This window comes from Oncorhynchus keta, chromosome 19 (genome assembly GCF_023373465.1).
Source record: "Oncorhynchus keta strain PuntledgeMale-10-30-2019 chromosome 19, Oket_V2, whole genome shotgun sequence".
In the NCBI taxonomy this organism is placed as follows: Eukaryota; Metazoa; Chordata; class Actinopteri; order Salmoniformes; family Salmonidae; genus Oncorhynchus; species Oncorhynchus keta.
The window spans coordinates 16,043,786-16,058,338 of NC_068439.1; the positions used below are offsets into that span (position 1 = coordinate 16,043,786).

A 14,553-nucleotide genomic window follows, 5' to 3' on the forward strand; every position below is an offset into this window, starting at 1 on the left:
CTGGCTCTGATCCTTTCATTAGACTTCCATCTGTGGTGGTGTTTCATCTATCTGAGTGTTTTTTGTGACCTTCCAGACTTCCATCTCTGTTCAGTCTGACTGTCAAAATCTCTGAATTCTCTGACTTCTGTATCTGAATTTGAAAAGGGTGAAGCTTGAGTTCCACTGACATACAGCATTGCAATGTGTATTTAATCAGAATCCAGTGCAACCCTCGTCTGCTAGAGCTCTGTGGCTGTTTGACTGTGTGTTTGAAAGTGTGTGTGTGTGCATCCGTCGGTGTCTGTGCGTGACCACGCCTGAGTGTGTGGTTGAGTTGGTAGCTGTCAGGCCTAGCTGTGGTCTAAAGGTTCATGTGTTTGTAGTATGTGGTTGTATGTTATATAACCCATTCATTACTCTGTTATGAGTCTATAGGCTGTCGGGCTCCCTCCCTGTGTGTGTGTGTGTGTGTGTGTGTGTGTGTGTGTGTGTGTGTGTGTGTGTGTGTGTGTGTGTGTGTGTGTGTGTGTGTGTGTGTGTGTGTCAGTCTATATATCCGTAGCTGTGACAACTCCCACATGGTCTTGCAGTGGGTTTATTATCTATCAGACAGCCAGGACCACCCATAAATGGAATATATTACATAACATCTCTCCCATCTCTAATATTCTTCCTGGGGCAATACCTCCAGGGCTTCCGCAGCTCAGGGGGAGAGGCTCCCTGGAGAGCCCAGCCAGAGTGCTTCATCTGGGGCTGAGCCAGTTCGCTGCTCCCCTGAGACCCTGGTGGTGGGTGGAAGAAAGCACTTTGACATAAATTGAAGCTACAGCACTTTGTCAGTTTCAATACCCAACCATCTCCCTGCTCTCCTCCCGTGCCGTCTCAAACTCCAGAACTGGCTAGTAATGTGCTGACATCAGCAGAAGGTTGAGAGAACTGAATGAAGAAGGGACTACGCACAGAGAAGCTCCAGCATTCAGAACTGCATTAGTTCCACCCAGGAAATGTTAATGCAAAATGTGAGAGGGGTGTATCCTCTATCATGGACTTTTCCGGCCTATCGTGCACTGCAATGTGATGATCATAAGGAAAATGTGGGGGGAGGGCTCCTGTGTATGTTTGTGTGTGTGCTGTAACTGAGAGGGACCAACGATGTTAAAAGGGGGCTTTAAAATCTAAGGAAAAACATGTGACCTCAAATCTTCAAATGTTTCCACTCCTCTCCATCTGCCCTCTCCCACTCTTTGTCTCTGGAAAACTACCAGGAATGTTCCCTCCTTTCTCTCTCCCTCTCCCCCCACTCTAACCCTGTTTTCCTTAGTCTATTAGTCTCTCTCTCTCTCTCTCTCTCTCTCTCTCTCTCTCTCTCTCTCTCTCTCTCTCTCTCTCTCTCTCTCTCTCTCAAACATCTATCTCTTTCTCCTTCTCCCTTGCACTACATCTAATTGTTCCCCCTATCACGTCATTATCTACATTACCCAGTCAGTGTGCACCTCTGCTCCCACTATGCACTTTAAGTGGTACCAGCAGTGCTACTGGCAGAACCAACTTTCTCCTTGATCCCACTGATCTCCTTGTCCAAAAATGAGGGTTGTGTGTGTGTGTGTGTGTGTGTGTGTGTGTGTGTGTGTGTGTGTGTGTGTGTGTGTGTGTGTGTGTGTGTGTGTGTGTGTGTGTGTGTGTGTGTGTGTGTGTGTGTGTGTGCGTGTGCGTGTGCATGCATGCACCCTTGAATGTATTTGTAAATGTGTGTGTGTTTGTGTGCACAACCAACCATCCCACTGATCTGCAGCCCAGTCCAATTACAGTGGAATGCCACCTTATAAAGCAGAGAATTCCCATACTCCTCTCCTCCTTCTTCCTCCTTCTCTCCGCTGCTCCGAGCACCCTTCCAACCCTGCCCGTAATAAACCATGCTGCCAAGCTCTAGGGAACAGGGAACAGAAAAAGCAACAGAAACAGCCTGCTTCAATGGAGCGCAGCCACAACCGAGACAGCTGCAGTGCAGACTGAGACAGACAGGCAGGCAGGCAGGCAGGCAGGCAGGCAGGCAGGCAGGCAGGCAGGCAGGCAGGCAGACAGACAGACAGACAGACAGACAGACAGACAGGACAGGCAGGCAGGCAGGCAGGCAGGCAGGACAGGACAGGAGGCAGACAGACAGACAGACAGACAGACAGACAGACAGACAGACAGACAGACAGACAGACAGACAGACAGACAGACAGACAGACAGACAGACAGACAGGGTCCTTGATGTTTGGAACAGTAGCAGGATCTAGAGCTCTAACAGTATGGTGTGCTACATGGTCCTCTGTGGTTGCAAAATTCAGGTAACATTCCTAAGAATATTTTTCAAGAAACCCTGGTTGGAGGATTCCAGATCTCTTGGTTTTTCCTTTCTAATTTTAAACTGGGATTATTGGAAAACCTGGACATTTTGGAATAGGAATAGAGTCTCAGCTGGTTTAAGGTAATCCAGCAACTGTTGCTATCACAAAATGCAAACAGTTGTAAGTGGCTGGACAATACGGATCTGGTTTGAGTGCCTTGGACTCAGCCATATAGTCTTCTTCTTCAGTGGTATTGAGCGCATTGTATCTTTAGTATGGACAAAGATGGCAACATGTCCTCCAGCGATAACTTTCTCCACCTCTCTCCTTCTTTTCTTAACATCTAGTACTTATTTTTGTGCTTTCTCCTCCCTCTCTCTCTCCTCTTCCTTTCATCTGTCGCTTTTCTTCCCTGTCTCTAGTCTGCCATTCTCCCCCTGCCTCATCCTCCTCTTGGCATTTTGCCTCTTTCCCAACTTTTGTTCTAGGAGGGAGTAGAAGAGGGGTAGGTGGTTGTAGGAGAGGGATAGGAGGGGGGTACAGAGTGAGGGGTTACAGTGCCTTGCAAAAGTCTTCATTCCCCTTGGCATTTTCCCTATGTTGTTGTTGCATTGCAACCTGTCATTTAAATGGATTTTTATTTGGATTTCATGTAATAGACATACACAAAATAGTCAAAATTGGTGAAGTGAAATAAAACAAAATACTTAAATAAATAAATGAAAAAGAGGTGCGTACATATGTATTCACCCACTTTGCTATGAAGCCCCTAAATAAGATCTGGTGCAACCAATTACCTTCAGAAGTCACATAATCCATTAAATAATGTCCACATGTGTGCAATCTAAGTGTCACATGATCTGTCACATGATCTCAATATATATATATGTACGCCTGTTCTGAAAGTCCTCAGAGTCTGCAACACCACTCAGCAAGGGGCACCACCAAACAAGCGACACCATGAAGACCGAGGAGCTCTCCAAACAGGTCATGGATAAAGTTGTGGAGAATTACAGATCAGGGTTGGATTATTAAAAAAATATCAGAAACTTTGAACATCCCACGGAGCACCATTAAATCCATTATTAAAAATGTTTGAGAATATGGCAACACAACAAACCTGCCAAGAGAGGGCTGCCCACCAAAACCCATGGACCAGGCAAGGAGGGCATACATCAGAGAGGCAACAAAGAGACCAAAGATAACACTGAAGGAGCTGCAAAGCTCCACAGCGGAGACTGGAGTATCTGTCTATAGGACCACTTTATGCCGTACACTCCACAGAGCTGGGCTTTACAGAAGAGTGACCAGAAAAAAGACATTGCTTGAAGAAAAAAATAACCAAACACATTTGGTGTTCGCCAAAAGACATGTGGGAGACTCTCCAAACATATTGAGCTTTTTGGCCATCAAGTAAAATGCTATGTCTAGCGCAAACCCAACACCTCTCGTCACCCGAGAACACTAATCACACAGTGAAGCATGGTGGTGGCAGCATCATGGTGTGGGAATGTTTTTAATCGACAGGAACTGGAAACTGGTCAGAAATGAAAGAATGATGGATGACGCTAAATACAGAGAAATTGTTGAGGGAAACCTGTTTCAGTCTTCCAGAGATTTGAGACTTCCAGCAGGACAATGACCCTAAGCATACTGCTAAAGCAACACTTCAGTGGTTTCGGGGGAAACATTTAAATGTCTTGTGATGGCCTAGTCAAAGCCCAGACCTCAATCCAATTGAGAATCTGTGGTATGACTTAAAGATTGCTGTACACCTGCAGAACCCATCCCACTTGAAGGAGCTGGAGCAGTTTTGCCTTGAAGAATGGGCAAAAATCTCAGGGGCAAGATGTGCCAAGCTTATAGAGACATGCCCCAAGAGACTTGAAGCTGTAATTTCTGCAAAAGGTGGCTCTACAAAGTATTGACTTTGGAGGGTGAATAGTTATGCACTCTCAAGTTTTCAGTTTTTTGTCTTATTTCTGGTTTGTTTCACAATAAAAAAAAAGATGTAGGATCTTCAAAGTGGTAGGCATGTTGTGTAAATCAAATGATACAAACACCCCAAAAACACATTTTATTTCCAAGTTGCAGGGCAACAATATAGGAGAAATGCCAAAGGGGTTGAATACTTTTGCAAGCCACTGTATATACACTACCGTTCAAATGTTTGGGGTCACTTAGAAATGTCCTTGTTTTTTTAGAGAAAAGCACATTTTTTGTACATTAAAATAACACATTGACCAGAAGTACAGTGTAGACATTGTTAATGTTGTAAATGACTATTGTTGCTGGAAATGGCTGATTTTTTAAATGGAATATCTACATAGGCCTACAGAGGCCCATTATCAGCAACCATCACTCCTGTGTTACAATGGTCCGGTGTGTTAGCTAATCCAAGTTTATTATTTTAAAAGGCTAACTGATCATTAGAAAACCCTTTTGCAATTATGTTAGCACAGCTGAAAACTGTTGTTCTGATTAAAGAAGCAATAAATCTGCCCTTCTTTAGACTAGTTGAGTATCTGGAGCATCAGCATTTGTGGGCTCGATTACAGGCTCGAAATGGTCAGAGACAAATCATTTTCTTCTGAAACTCACCAGTCTATTCTCGTTCTGAGAAATGAAGGCTATTCCATGCTAGAAATTGCCAAGGATCTCGTACAGCGCTGTGTACTACACCCTTCACAGAACAGTGCGAACTGTCTCTAACCAGAAGAGAAAGAGGAGTGGGAGGCTCCGGTGAACAACTGAGCAAGAGGACAAGTGCATTAGAGTGTCTAGTTTCAGAAACAGAAGCCTCACAAGTCCTCAACTGGCAGCTTTGTTAAATAGTACCCGCAAAACACCAGTCTCAATGTCAACAGTAAAGACTCGACTCTGGGATGCTGGCCTTCTAAGCAGAGTTGCATAGAAAAAGCCATATCTCAAACTGGCCAATAAAAATAAAAGATTAAGATGGGCAAAAGAACACAGACACTGGACAGAGGATGTGTTGTTATATCATGTTTTTACCACGCTCTGTTTCCATTCATTCATTTACTTGTTCTTCATGTGTATTTTGACGTGCATCTATTGAACTGTATGTACAGTATTTTGTTCTGTTCATCCCTTTTTTTACTCTCCTCTCTCTCATCCTCTCTCTCCAGAAGTACGATGCCCCTCCCAACAGGTAGATGACTGGAAGTTCCCTCAGACTGCCAGACACAACATCACAGGTAAATAACACACACACAATACACACACACCACACAAGACAGTACTACTTCCTTTGTTGATCCTTTGTGATCTACTGGGGCTCCTCTCTGATTAGTCTGCCTTGCCTGGGGATTCATGTTGTGATGGATGTGATGCAGGTTACAATCTGGTGCGGCGCTTCTCCCTGCTCAAGACTCCTTCAGTCAAGAAGATCCGTAACCCCCGAGGGCCTGTTATCCTCCGACTGGGCAAGACAGCACTCATTCACCCCACAGAGTAGGTCCTCATCCCTCTAACATTACTACCGCCCACTCTCTCTCTATCTCTCTCGTTATGTGTCTGTCTGTCTGTCTGTCTGTCTGTCTGTCTGTCTGTCTGTCTGTCTGTCTGTCTGTCTGTCTGTCTGTCTCTCTCATTACCCTCCTACTCTCTCTTTTCCCATCTCTTCAGCTCCACAGAGAGCACTGTATGTCCTCATCCCTCCATCACTACATCTCTGTCTCTCATTACCCTCCCACTCTCTCTTTTCCCATCTCTTCAGCTCCACTGAGAGCACTGTATGTCCTCATCCCTCCATCACTACATCTCTGTCTCTCTCTCTCTCTCCCTCCAGCTCTCTCTCTTTTCCCGCCACTTAGTGTGTGAGTGGAGGTGGATGCTGTTTGAACAGTATGTCTGTGAAACCAACGTTTGCTGTGGCTAATCTGTGTGTAAATACACATGTGGCAACCTTAACAGTGTTGGCTCTGGGGTGAAGTCCCCCTGGTACCCTGGTCCCCCCTAGTACCCTGGTCCCCCCTAGTACCCTGGTCCCCCCTAGGTACAGTTGTTGTTCTTGTAAAAGTAGCGTCATACTGCAGCGCACCTTGCAGACTGCTGCAGGATTCTATGGCACGTTATTGACAATTTTTGACAATTGCTTCCACATGATTTCAATTGCTTCCACATGATTTCTGAAACTATGGCTCCTTTTCTGTAGACTCTACACACACAACATGCAAAACGTCACACATCTCTTGCAAAACCAAACACTTCATTCAAAATTTCACAACCACACTACGCTTATTTTCTCTCCCTGTTTTAAGAGGGCCAAGCCCTCCCTTAACCCAGATGACGCTGGGCCAATTGTGCTTCGCCTCATGGGTCTCCCGGTCATGGCTGGAACCAACATCTGTAGCAATGCAGGTTGCACTGCGATGCAGTGTCTTAGACCACTGCGCCACTCAGGAGGCTCCATCCACAAAGGTGCTGATCACCAATGCTGATCAATTGCCTTGCACAAAGTATCAAAATACTAAAATACTACTTAAGCAGGACTCTTAAAGTATTTCATTTAAATGTTAATTTTATGTTTTGATCACAGAAACAGTGAGAGAATATGGAAAAAATAAATAAATAATGAACTGTTAATTATATAAAGCAGCCCGTGTAATCATCTGCCAGAGAGTCGCCCCAATCCGCCCGAGACCCAAGTAAAACATTTAGGCCAGATAACTCAAACCGGAATCGGCCCGAGCCCGATCATCATCAAGAGATATGCTGGACCCTATGCCAGAGAGGTGTTTTTGGGACCACATCGTGTCTATTGTCCTGCTAATAGCCCTGGTGAAAACATGTTTTCACAAGCCCTCCAGGGCCGACAGAGAAGTTCCTTACTTTCCCCCTTCCACTTGCCTCTTCCATTTATTCCCATAGTAATTCGTTATGGTTTGCATTGCAAATGAGGACATAAACTGTGTCAAGATGCCAGCAGAGTAAGCATACCTTTATGTAGTAAAATAAAGGTTAAATAAAAGTGTGCAAAGCTGTCATCAAGGCAAAGGGTGGCTACTTTGAAGAATCTAAAATCTAAAATAGATTTTGATTTGTTTCACACTTTTTTTTGCTTACTACGTGATTCCATATGTGTTATTTCATAGTGTTGATGTCTTCACTATTATTCTACAATGTATAAAATAGTAAAAATAAAGAAAAACCCTTGAATGAGTATGTGTGTCCAAACTCTTGACTAGTACAGTATATCTCCCCCTGCACGTAATTTTAGAGCAGACGTTGTGTGCTCAATGTGTCACAGCGTTAATAATGTCTTGAGTCACTCTGGATATACAGACAGAATTTAGCAGGTCAGGAAATCAGTAGCTTTGACTGCCAAGAGAAACATCCTCAGGCTGTTTCGATCCCAATACAATGAAGAGACTTTTTCCTTTTGGGAGTTTTTCATGTGGTACTTTGGCACTGTACTAATATAGCTTACCCTATAAAACAACACACTTCACTGCTCCTGTGTATGTGACAATAAACATATATGTATCTGATCTGATTGCACTAGGAGTCATAATACTGTTGGTTGTGAGATGGAAAGTTCTCTTATTTAAACACACTTTCTTCAGACAACACTTGAGTGTTCTTTTCTCTCTCACTCAATTCAATTCAATTCAATGGGCTTTATTGGCATGGGAAACATATGCTAACATTGCCAAAGCAAGTGAAGTAGATAATATACAAAAGTGAAATAAACAATAATCTCTCTCTCTCTCTCTCCTCCTCTCTCTCTCTCTCTCCTCTCTCTCTCTCTCCTCTCTCTCTCTCCCCTCTCTTCTCTCTCCTCTCTCTCTCTCCCCTCTCTCCTCTCTCTCTCTCTCTCTCTCTCTCTCTCTCTCTCTCTCTCTCTCTCTCTCTCTCTTTCTCTCTTTCTCTCTTTCTCTCTTTCTCTCTCTCTCTTCTCTCTCTCTCTCTCTTTCTCTCTCTCTCTCTCTCTCTTTCTCTCTCTCTCTCTTCTCTCTCTCTCTCTCTCTCTCTCTTCTCTCTCTCTCTCTCTCTCTCTCTTCTCTCTCTCTCTCCCCTCTCTCTCTCTCTCTCTCTCTCTCTCTCTCTCATCCCTTCCCCCTCATCCCTCTCTAAATAAATACATACATATGGAAACATCTGCTATTCTTCTTTTTCTCCCTCTCTCTCCCCTCCCACATAAATAAAGTGAAGGATAAGAGGCTGTCTGTGAGCAGATTCCTCCCCTCTGATTTAAAACACTTTGTATACGTGTGTGTGTGTGTGTGTGTGTGTGTGTGTGTGTGTGTGTGTGTGTGTGTGTGTGTGTGTGTGTGTGTGTGTGTGTGTGTGTGTGTGTGTGTGTGTGTGTGTGTGTGTGTGTGTGTGTGTGTGTGTGTGTGTGTCGCTCAGACTGGCACAGCTCCACTGTTCCTCCGTCTTTTAAAATGTCATGACATAATTCCTAGTAAGAGTTTGATAGGAGCGTTATGAAAGTAGACCTGCACTCTTAAATAAAGGTTCTACCTAGAACTTAAAAGGGTTCTTCAGCTGTCCCTATAGAACACTTTGAAGAGCTGTTTTTGGTTCAAGGTAGAACTATTTTTTTCCACAGAGGGTTCTGGAGAGAACCCAAAAGAGTTTTAAACTGGATCCCAAAAGGGTTATTTCTTTCTTTATTTTACTCTCTCTCTCTCTCTCTCTCTCTCTCTCTCTCTCTCTCTCTCTCTCTCTCTCTCTCTCTCTCTCTCTCTCTCTCTCTCTCTCTCTCTCTCTCTCTCTCTCTCTCTCTCTCTCTCTCTGATGAGGTGAACAGCAGTGTGTAACTTCCGCTTCTGAGTGGGGGAAGTCTGAATCTGTCTGATTGATTTGTGTTTCTGTCTGTGTGTGCACAAGCATGTGTGTGTGTGTTAGTGTATTTTTTTTGCGTGAATGTGTGTGTCCTAAAATGCATGTGTGTTTGTTGTTAATCTAGTAAAACTTCAGGTCAAGGGTGAGAGGGAGTGAAGCACAGATGTTGGCTTTTGGAATGACACTGTTACAACTCCTCTCACCACTACCTCTACCTTCTCTCAACTCTGTCTCTACCTCTACCTCTACCAATCCCCTGCCTTTACCTCCACCTCTACCTCTGCCTTTAACTATACCTCTACTTCTGCCTTTAGCTCTACCTCTACCAACCCCTGCCTTTACCTCCACCTCTACCTCTGCCTTTAACTATACCTCTACTTTTGCCTTTACCTCTACCTCTATCTCTATCTCACATTTTTCTCTACCTCTGCCTCTACCTCTGCTTTTACCTCTACATTTACCTCTACCTCTCTCTCACCTCTGCCTCTACCTCTGCTTTTACCTCTACATTTACCTCTACCTCTCTCTCACCTCTGCCTCTACCTCTGCCTCTACCTCTACATCTACCTCTGCCTTTACCTCTACTTCTGCCTTTACCTATACCTCTACTTCTGCCTCTACCTCTGCCTTTACCTCTACATCTACCTCTGCCTTTACCTCTACCTCTGCCTTTACCTATACCTCTACTTCTGCCTCTACCTCTGCCTTTACCTCGACCTCTACTTCTACTTCTGCCTTACCTTACCTCTACCTCTGTCTTTACCTCTACCTCTGCCTTTACCTCTACTTCTGCTTCTACTTCTGCATTTACCTCTTCCTCTATCACTACCTCTACCCCTCTCTCACCTCTGCCTCTACCTCTACCTCTGCCTTTACCTCTACTTCTGCTTCTACTTCTGCATTTACCTCTTCCTCTATCACTACCTCTACCCCTCTCTCACCTCTGCCTCCACCTCTACCTATTATTATTACCTCTGCCTTTACCACTGCCTCTATCTCTACCTCTACCTCACTTTTTCCTCTACTTCTGCCTCTACCTCTGCCTTTACCTCTGCCTTTACCTCTACATCTACCTCTGCCTTTACCACTGCCTCTACCTCTATCTCTACCTCTACCTCACCTTTTCCTCTACATCTACCTCTGCCTTTACCTCTACCTCTGCCTTTACCTATGCCTCTACTTCTGCCTCTACCTCTGCCTTTACCTCGACCTCTACTTCTACTTCTGCCTTACCTCTACCTCTATCGCGACCTCTACCTCTCTCTCACCTCTGCCTCTACTTCTGCCTTTACCTCTAAATCAAATCAAATCAAATGTATTTGTCGCATACACATGGTTAGCAGATGTTAATGTGAGTTTTCCGAAAGGAGGGTGGGGGAAGGCCTTAAATACGTTGCGGAAGTTAGAATAACAATGATCCAAGGTTTTACCAGCCCTGGTTGCGCAATCGATATGCTGATACAATTTAGGGAGTCTTGTTTTCAGATTAGCCTTGTTAAAATCCCCAGCTACAATGAATGCAGCCTCAGGATATGTGGTTTCCAGTTTGCAAAGAGTCAAATAAAGTTTGTTCAGGGCCATCGATGTGTCTGCTTGGGGGGGAATATATACGGCTGTGATTATAATCTCTACCCCTGCCTTTACCTCTACGTCAACTTCTGCTTCTACTTCTGCACATACCACTATCTCTACCTCGACTTCTGCTTCTACTTCTGCATTTATCTCTACCTCTATCTCTACCTCTACCTCTCTCTCACCTCTGCCTCTACCTCTGCCTTTTCCTCTATCTCTGCCTCTACCTCTGCCTTTACCTCTACCTCTGCCTTTACCTCTACCTCTGCCTTTACCTCTACCTCTGCCTTTACCTCTACCTCTACTTCTGCTTCTACTTCTGCCTCTACCTCTATCTCTACCTCTACCTCTACCTCTCTCCCTCTCTCTCTCTCACCTCTGCCTTTACCTCTACCTCTACCTCTCTCTCTCTCTCTCTCTCTCACCTCTGCCTTTACCTCTACCTCTACTTCTGCCTCTACCTCTGCCTCTACCTCTATCTCTACCTCTACCTCTATCTCTACTTCTACCTCTCTCTCACCTCTGCCTTTACCTATACCTCTACCTCTGCATTTACCTCTACCTCTTCCTCTAACTCTACCTTTAGCTCTACCCCTGCCTATACCTTTTCCTCCACCCCTACCGTTACCTCTACCTTTATCTCTATCTTTACCTCTATGATAATAATTGTCAGGGGTTACTATCTACCATTTCTCCATTATAGCACTGGCCACACACAAAATATGCACACTAATAGACATCACAAATAGACATACACACAACACACACATACTGTACATACAGGCACACACACACACACACACACACACACACACACACACACACACACACACACACACACACACACACACACACACACACACACACACACACACACACACACACACGAACACACACACACGAACACACACACAGCAACGCACACACTCATGTTCTGTATATCTCCCTGCCTGTCTCTCTGTCTCAGTGCAAACATACACACACTTGGTGTGTGTGTGTGTGTGTGTGTGTGTGTGTGTGTGTGTGTGTGTGTGTGTGTGTGTGTGTGTGTGTGTGTGTGTGTGTGTGTGTGTGTGTGTGTGTGTGTGTGTGTGCCTGTATGTACAGTATGTGTGTGTTGTGTGTATGTCTATTTGTGATGTCTATTAGTGTGCATATTTTTGTATATCCGTTTGTGTGTCTAACAGTGTGTTTTCTCAGTCAGGTGTTCCCCCATGGTCTTCCTGATGAGTTCACGCTGGTCTTCACTTTACTCCTCAAGAAAAAAACACTGAGGGACAACATCTACCTCTTCCAGATCTCTGATGAACAGGGATACCCACAGGTATACACTCCTCTTTTCATTTTTAGTTTCCTGGGGGTAGGCTTTGTCGTGCCATTTTCACGACTGGCTTGGTGTGTTTGGACCAATCTAGTTTGTTGTTGATGTGGACACCAAGGAATTTGAATCTCTCAACCTGCTCCACTACAGCCCCGTCGATGAGAATAGGGACGTGCTCGGTGCTCCTTTTCCTGTAGTCCACAATCATCTCCTTAGTCTTGGTTACGTTGAGGTATAGGTTGTTATTCTGGCATCACCCGGCCAGGTCTCTGACCTCCTCCCTATAGGCTGTCTCGTCGTTGTTGGTGATCAGGCCTACCACTGTTGTGTCGTCAGCCAACTTAATGATGGTGTTGGAGTCGTGCCTGGCCATGCAGTCATGGGTGATCAGGGAGTACAGGAGAGGACTGAGCATGCACCCCTGGGGAGCTCCAGTGTTGAGGATCAGCGTGGCAGATGTGTTGCTACCTACCCTCACCACCTGGGTCGGCCTGTCAGGAAGTCTAGGATCCAGTTGCAGACGGAGGTGTTTAGTCCCAGGATCCTTAGCTTAGTAATGAGCTTTGAGTGCACTATGGTGTTGAACGCTGAGCTGTAGTCAATGAACAGCATTCTCACATAGGTGTTCCTTTTGTCCAGGTGGGAAAGGGCAGTGTGGAGTGCAATAGAGATAGCATCATCTGTGGATCTGTTTGGACGGTATGCAAATTGGAGTGGGTCTAGAGTTTCTGGGATAATGGTGTTGATGTGAGCCATTACCAACCTTTCAAAGCACTTCATGGCTACGGTTGTGAGTGCAACGGGTCAGTAGTCATTAAGGCAGGTTGCCTTTGTGTTCTTGGGCACAGGGACTATGGTGGTCTGCTTGAAGCATGTTGGTATTACAGACTCAATCAGGGACATGTTGAAAATGTCGGTGAAGACACCTGCCAGCTGGTCAGCACATGCATGGAGCACACGTCCTGGTAATCCATCTGGCCCCGCAGCCTTGTGCATGTTGACCTGTTTAAAGGTCTTACTCACGTCGGCTATGGAGAGCGTGATCACACAGTCGTCCGAAACAGCTGATGCTCTCATGCATGCCTCAGTGTTGCTTGCCTTGAATCGAGCATAGACGTGATTTCGCTCATCTGGTAGGCTCGTGTCACTGGGCAACTCGTGGCTATGCTTCCCTTTGTAGTCTGTAATAGTTTGCAAGTCCTGCCACATCCGACGAGCGTCGGAGCCGGTGTAGTATGATTGAATCTTAGCCCTGTATTGACGCATTGCCTGTTTGATGGTTAGTCACAGGGCATAGCGGGATTTCTTGTAAGCTTCCGTGTTAGAGTCCCTCACCTTGAAAGCGGCAGCTCTACCCTTTAGCTCAGTGTGAATGTTGCCTGTAATCCATGGCTTCTGGCTCCTCCTCTATTCCTCCCTGCATACCCCATCTATTTTCTGCTCCTTCCTTCATTTCTCCTCTCTATCTCTTTCTACCCCCTCATATCGCCTGTCCTCCATCGACATCCTCTCTTTCCACTCCTATGTCATGTCTTTCATCTCTCCTCTCTCTCTCTTTCCACCCATCCTATCTCCTGTCCTTCATTTCTCCACTCTCTCTCTTCCCACCCCCCCTGTCTCCTGTCCTCCATCTCCTCTCTCTCTCTTTCCACCCCTGTCTCCTGTCCTCCATCTCTCCTCTCTCTCTCTTTCCACTCCTCCTGTCTCCTGTCCTCCATCTCTCCTCTCTCTCTCTCTCTTTCCACCCCTCCTAGGTCCTGTCCTCCATCTCTCCTCTCTCTCTCTTTCCACCCCTCCTAGGTCCTGTCCTCCATCTCTCCTCTCTCTCTTTCCACCCCTCCTAGGTCCTGTCCTCCATCTCTCCTCTCTCTCTCTTTCCACCCCTCCTAGGTCCTGTCCTCCATCTCTCCTCTCTCTCTCTTTCCACCCCTCCTAGGTCCTGTCCTCCATCTCTCCTCTCTCTCTCTTTCCACCCCTCCTAGGTCCTGTCCTCCATCTCTCCTCTCTCTCTCTTTCCACCCCTCCTAGGTCCTGTCCTCCATCTCTCCACTCTCTCTTTCCACCCCTCCTAGGTCCTGTCCTCCATCTCTCCTCTCTCTCTCTTTCCACCCCTCCTAGGTCCTGTCCTCCATCTCTCCTCTCTCTCTCTTTCCACCCCTCCTAGGTCCTGTCCTCCATCTCTCCTCTCTCTCTCTTTCCACCCCTCCTAGGTCCTGTCCTCCATCTCTCCTCTCTCTCTCTTTCCACCCCTCCTGTCTCCTGTCCTCCATCTCTCCTCTCTCTCTCTTTCCACCCCTCCTAGGTCCTGTCCTCCATCTCTCCTCTCTCTCTCTTTCCACCCCTCCTAGGTCCTGTCCTCCATCTCTCCTCTCTCTCTCTTTCCACCCCTCCTAGGTCCTGTCCTCCATCTCTCCACTCTCTCTTTCCACCCCTCCTAGGTCCTGTCCTCCATCTCTCCACTCTATCCTCCCTTTGTCTTCTCCTCTCTCTGTTTCTGTTGTTCTCTCATTATCATTCTCATTATTATTCTCG

The 14,553-nt window shown here is 45.9% G+C and overlaps 1 protein-coding gene and 1 long non-coding RNA gene across 4 annotated transcripts in view; both read left to right on the forward strand.

Moving 5' to 3' along the window:
• The window catches only part of LOC118374311 (collagen alpha-1(XVI) chain-like), a 151,176-nt gene that overhangs the window by 14,310 nt on the left and 122,313 nt on the right, over positions 1-14,553 (forward strand). For all 3 annotated transcript variants that reach the window (XM_052469745.1, XM_052469747.1, XM_052469746.1), the window contains exons 3-5: positions 5,465-5,533; positions 5,672-5,789; positions 11,901-12,024. In XM_052469745.1, coding sequence (XP_052325705.1) covers positions 5,465-5,533; positions 5,672-5,789; positions 11,901-12,024 — 311 coding nt within the window. The remainder of the gene's footprint in view (positions 1-5,464; positions 5,534-5,671; positions 5,790-11,900; positions 12,025-14,553) is intronic.
• Positions 13,775-14,421, forward strand: LOC127909261 (uncharacterized). Its single transcript, XR_008070516.1, has 4 exons — positions 13,775-13,821; positions 13,866-14,049; positions 14,094-14,231; positions 14,324-14,421. It is a non-coding gene; the product is annotated as an uncharacterized LOC127909261 (long non-coding RNA).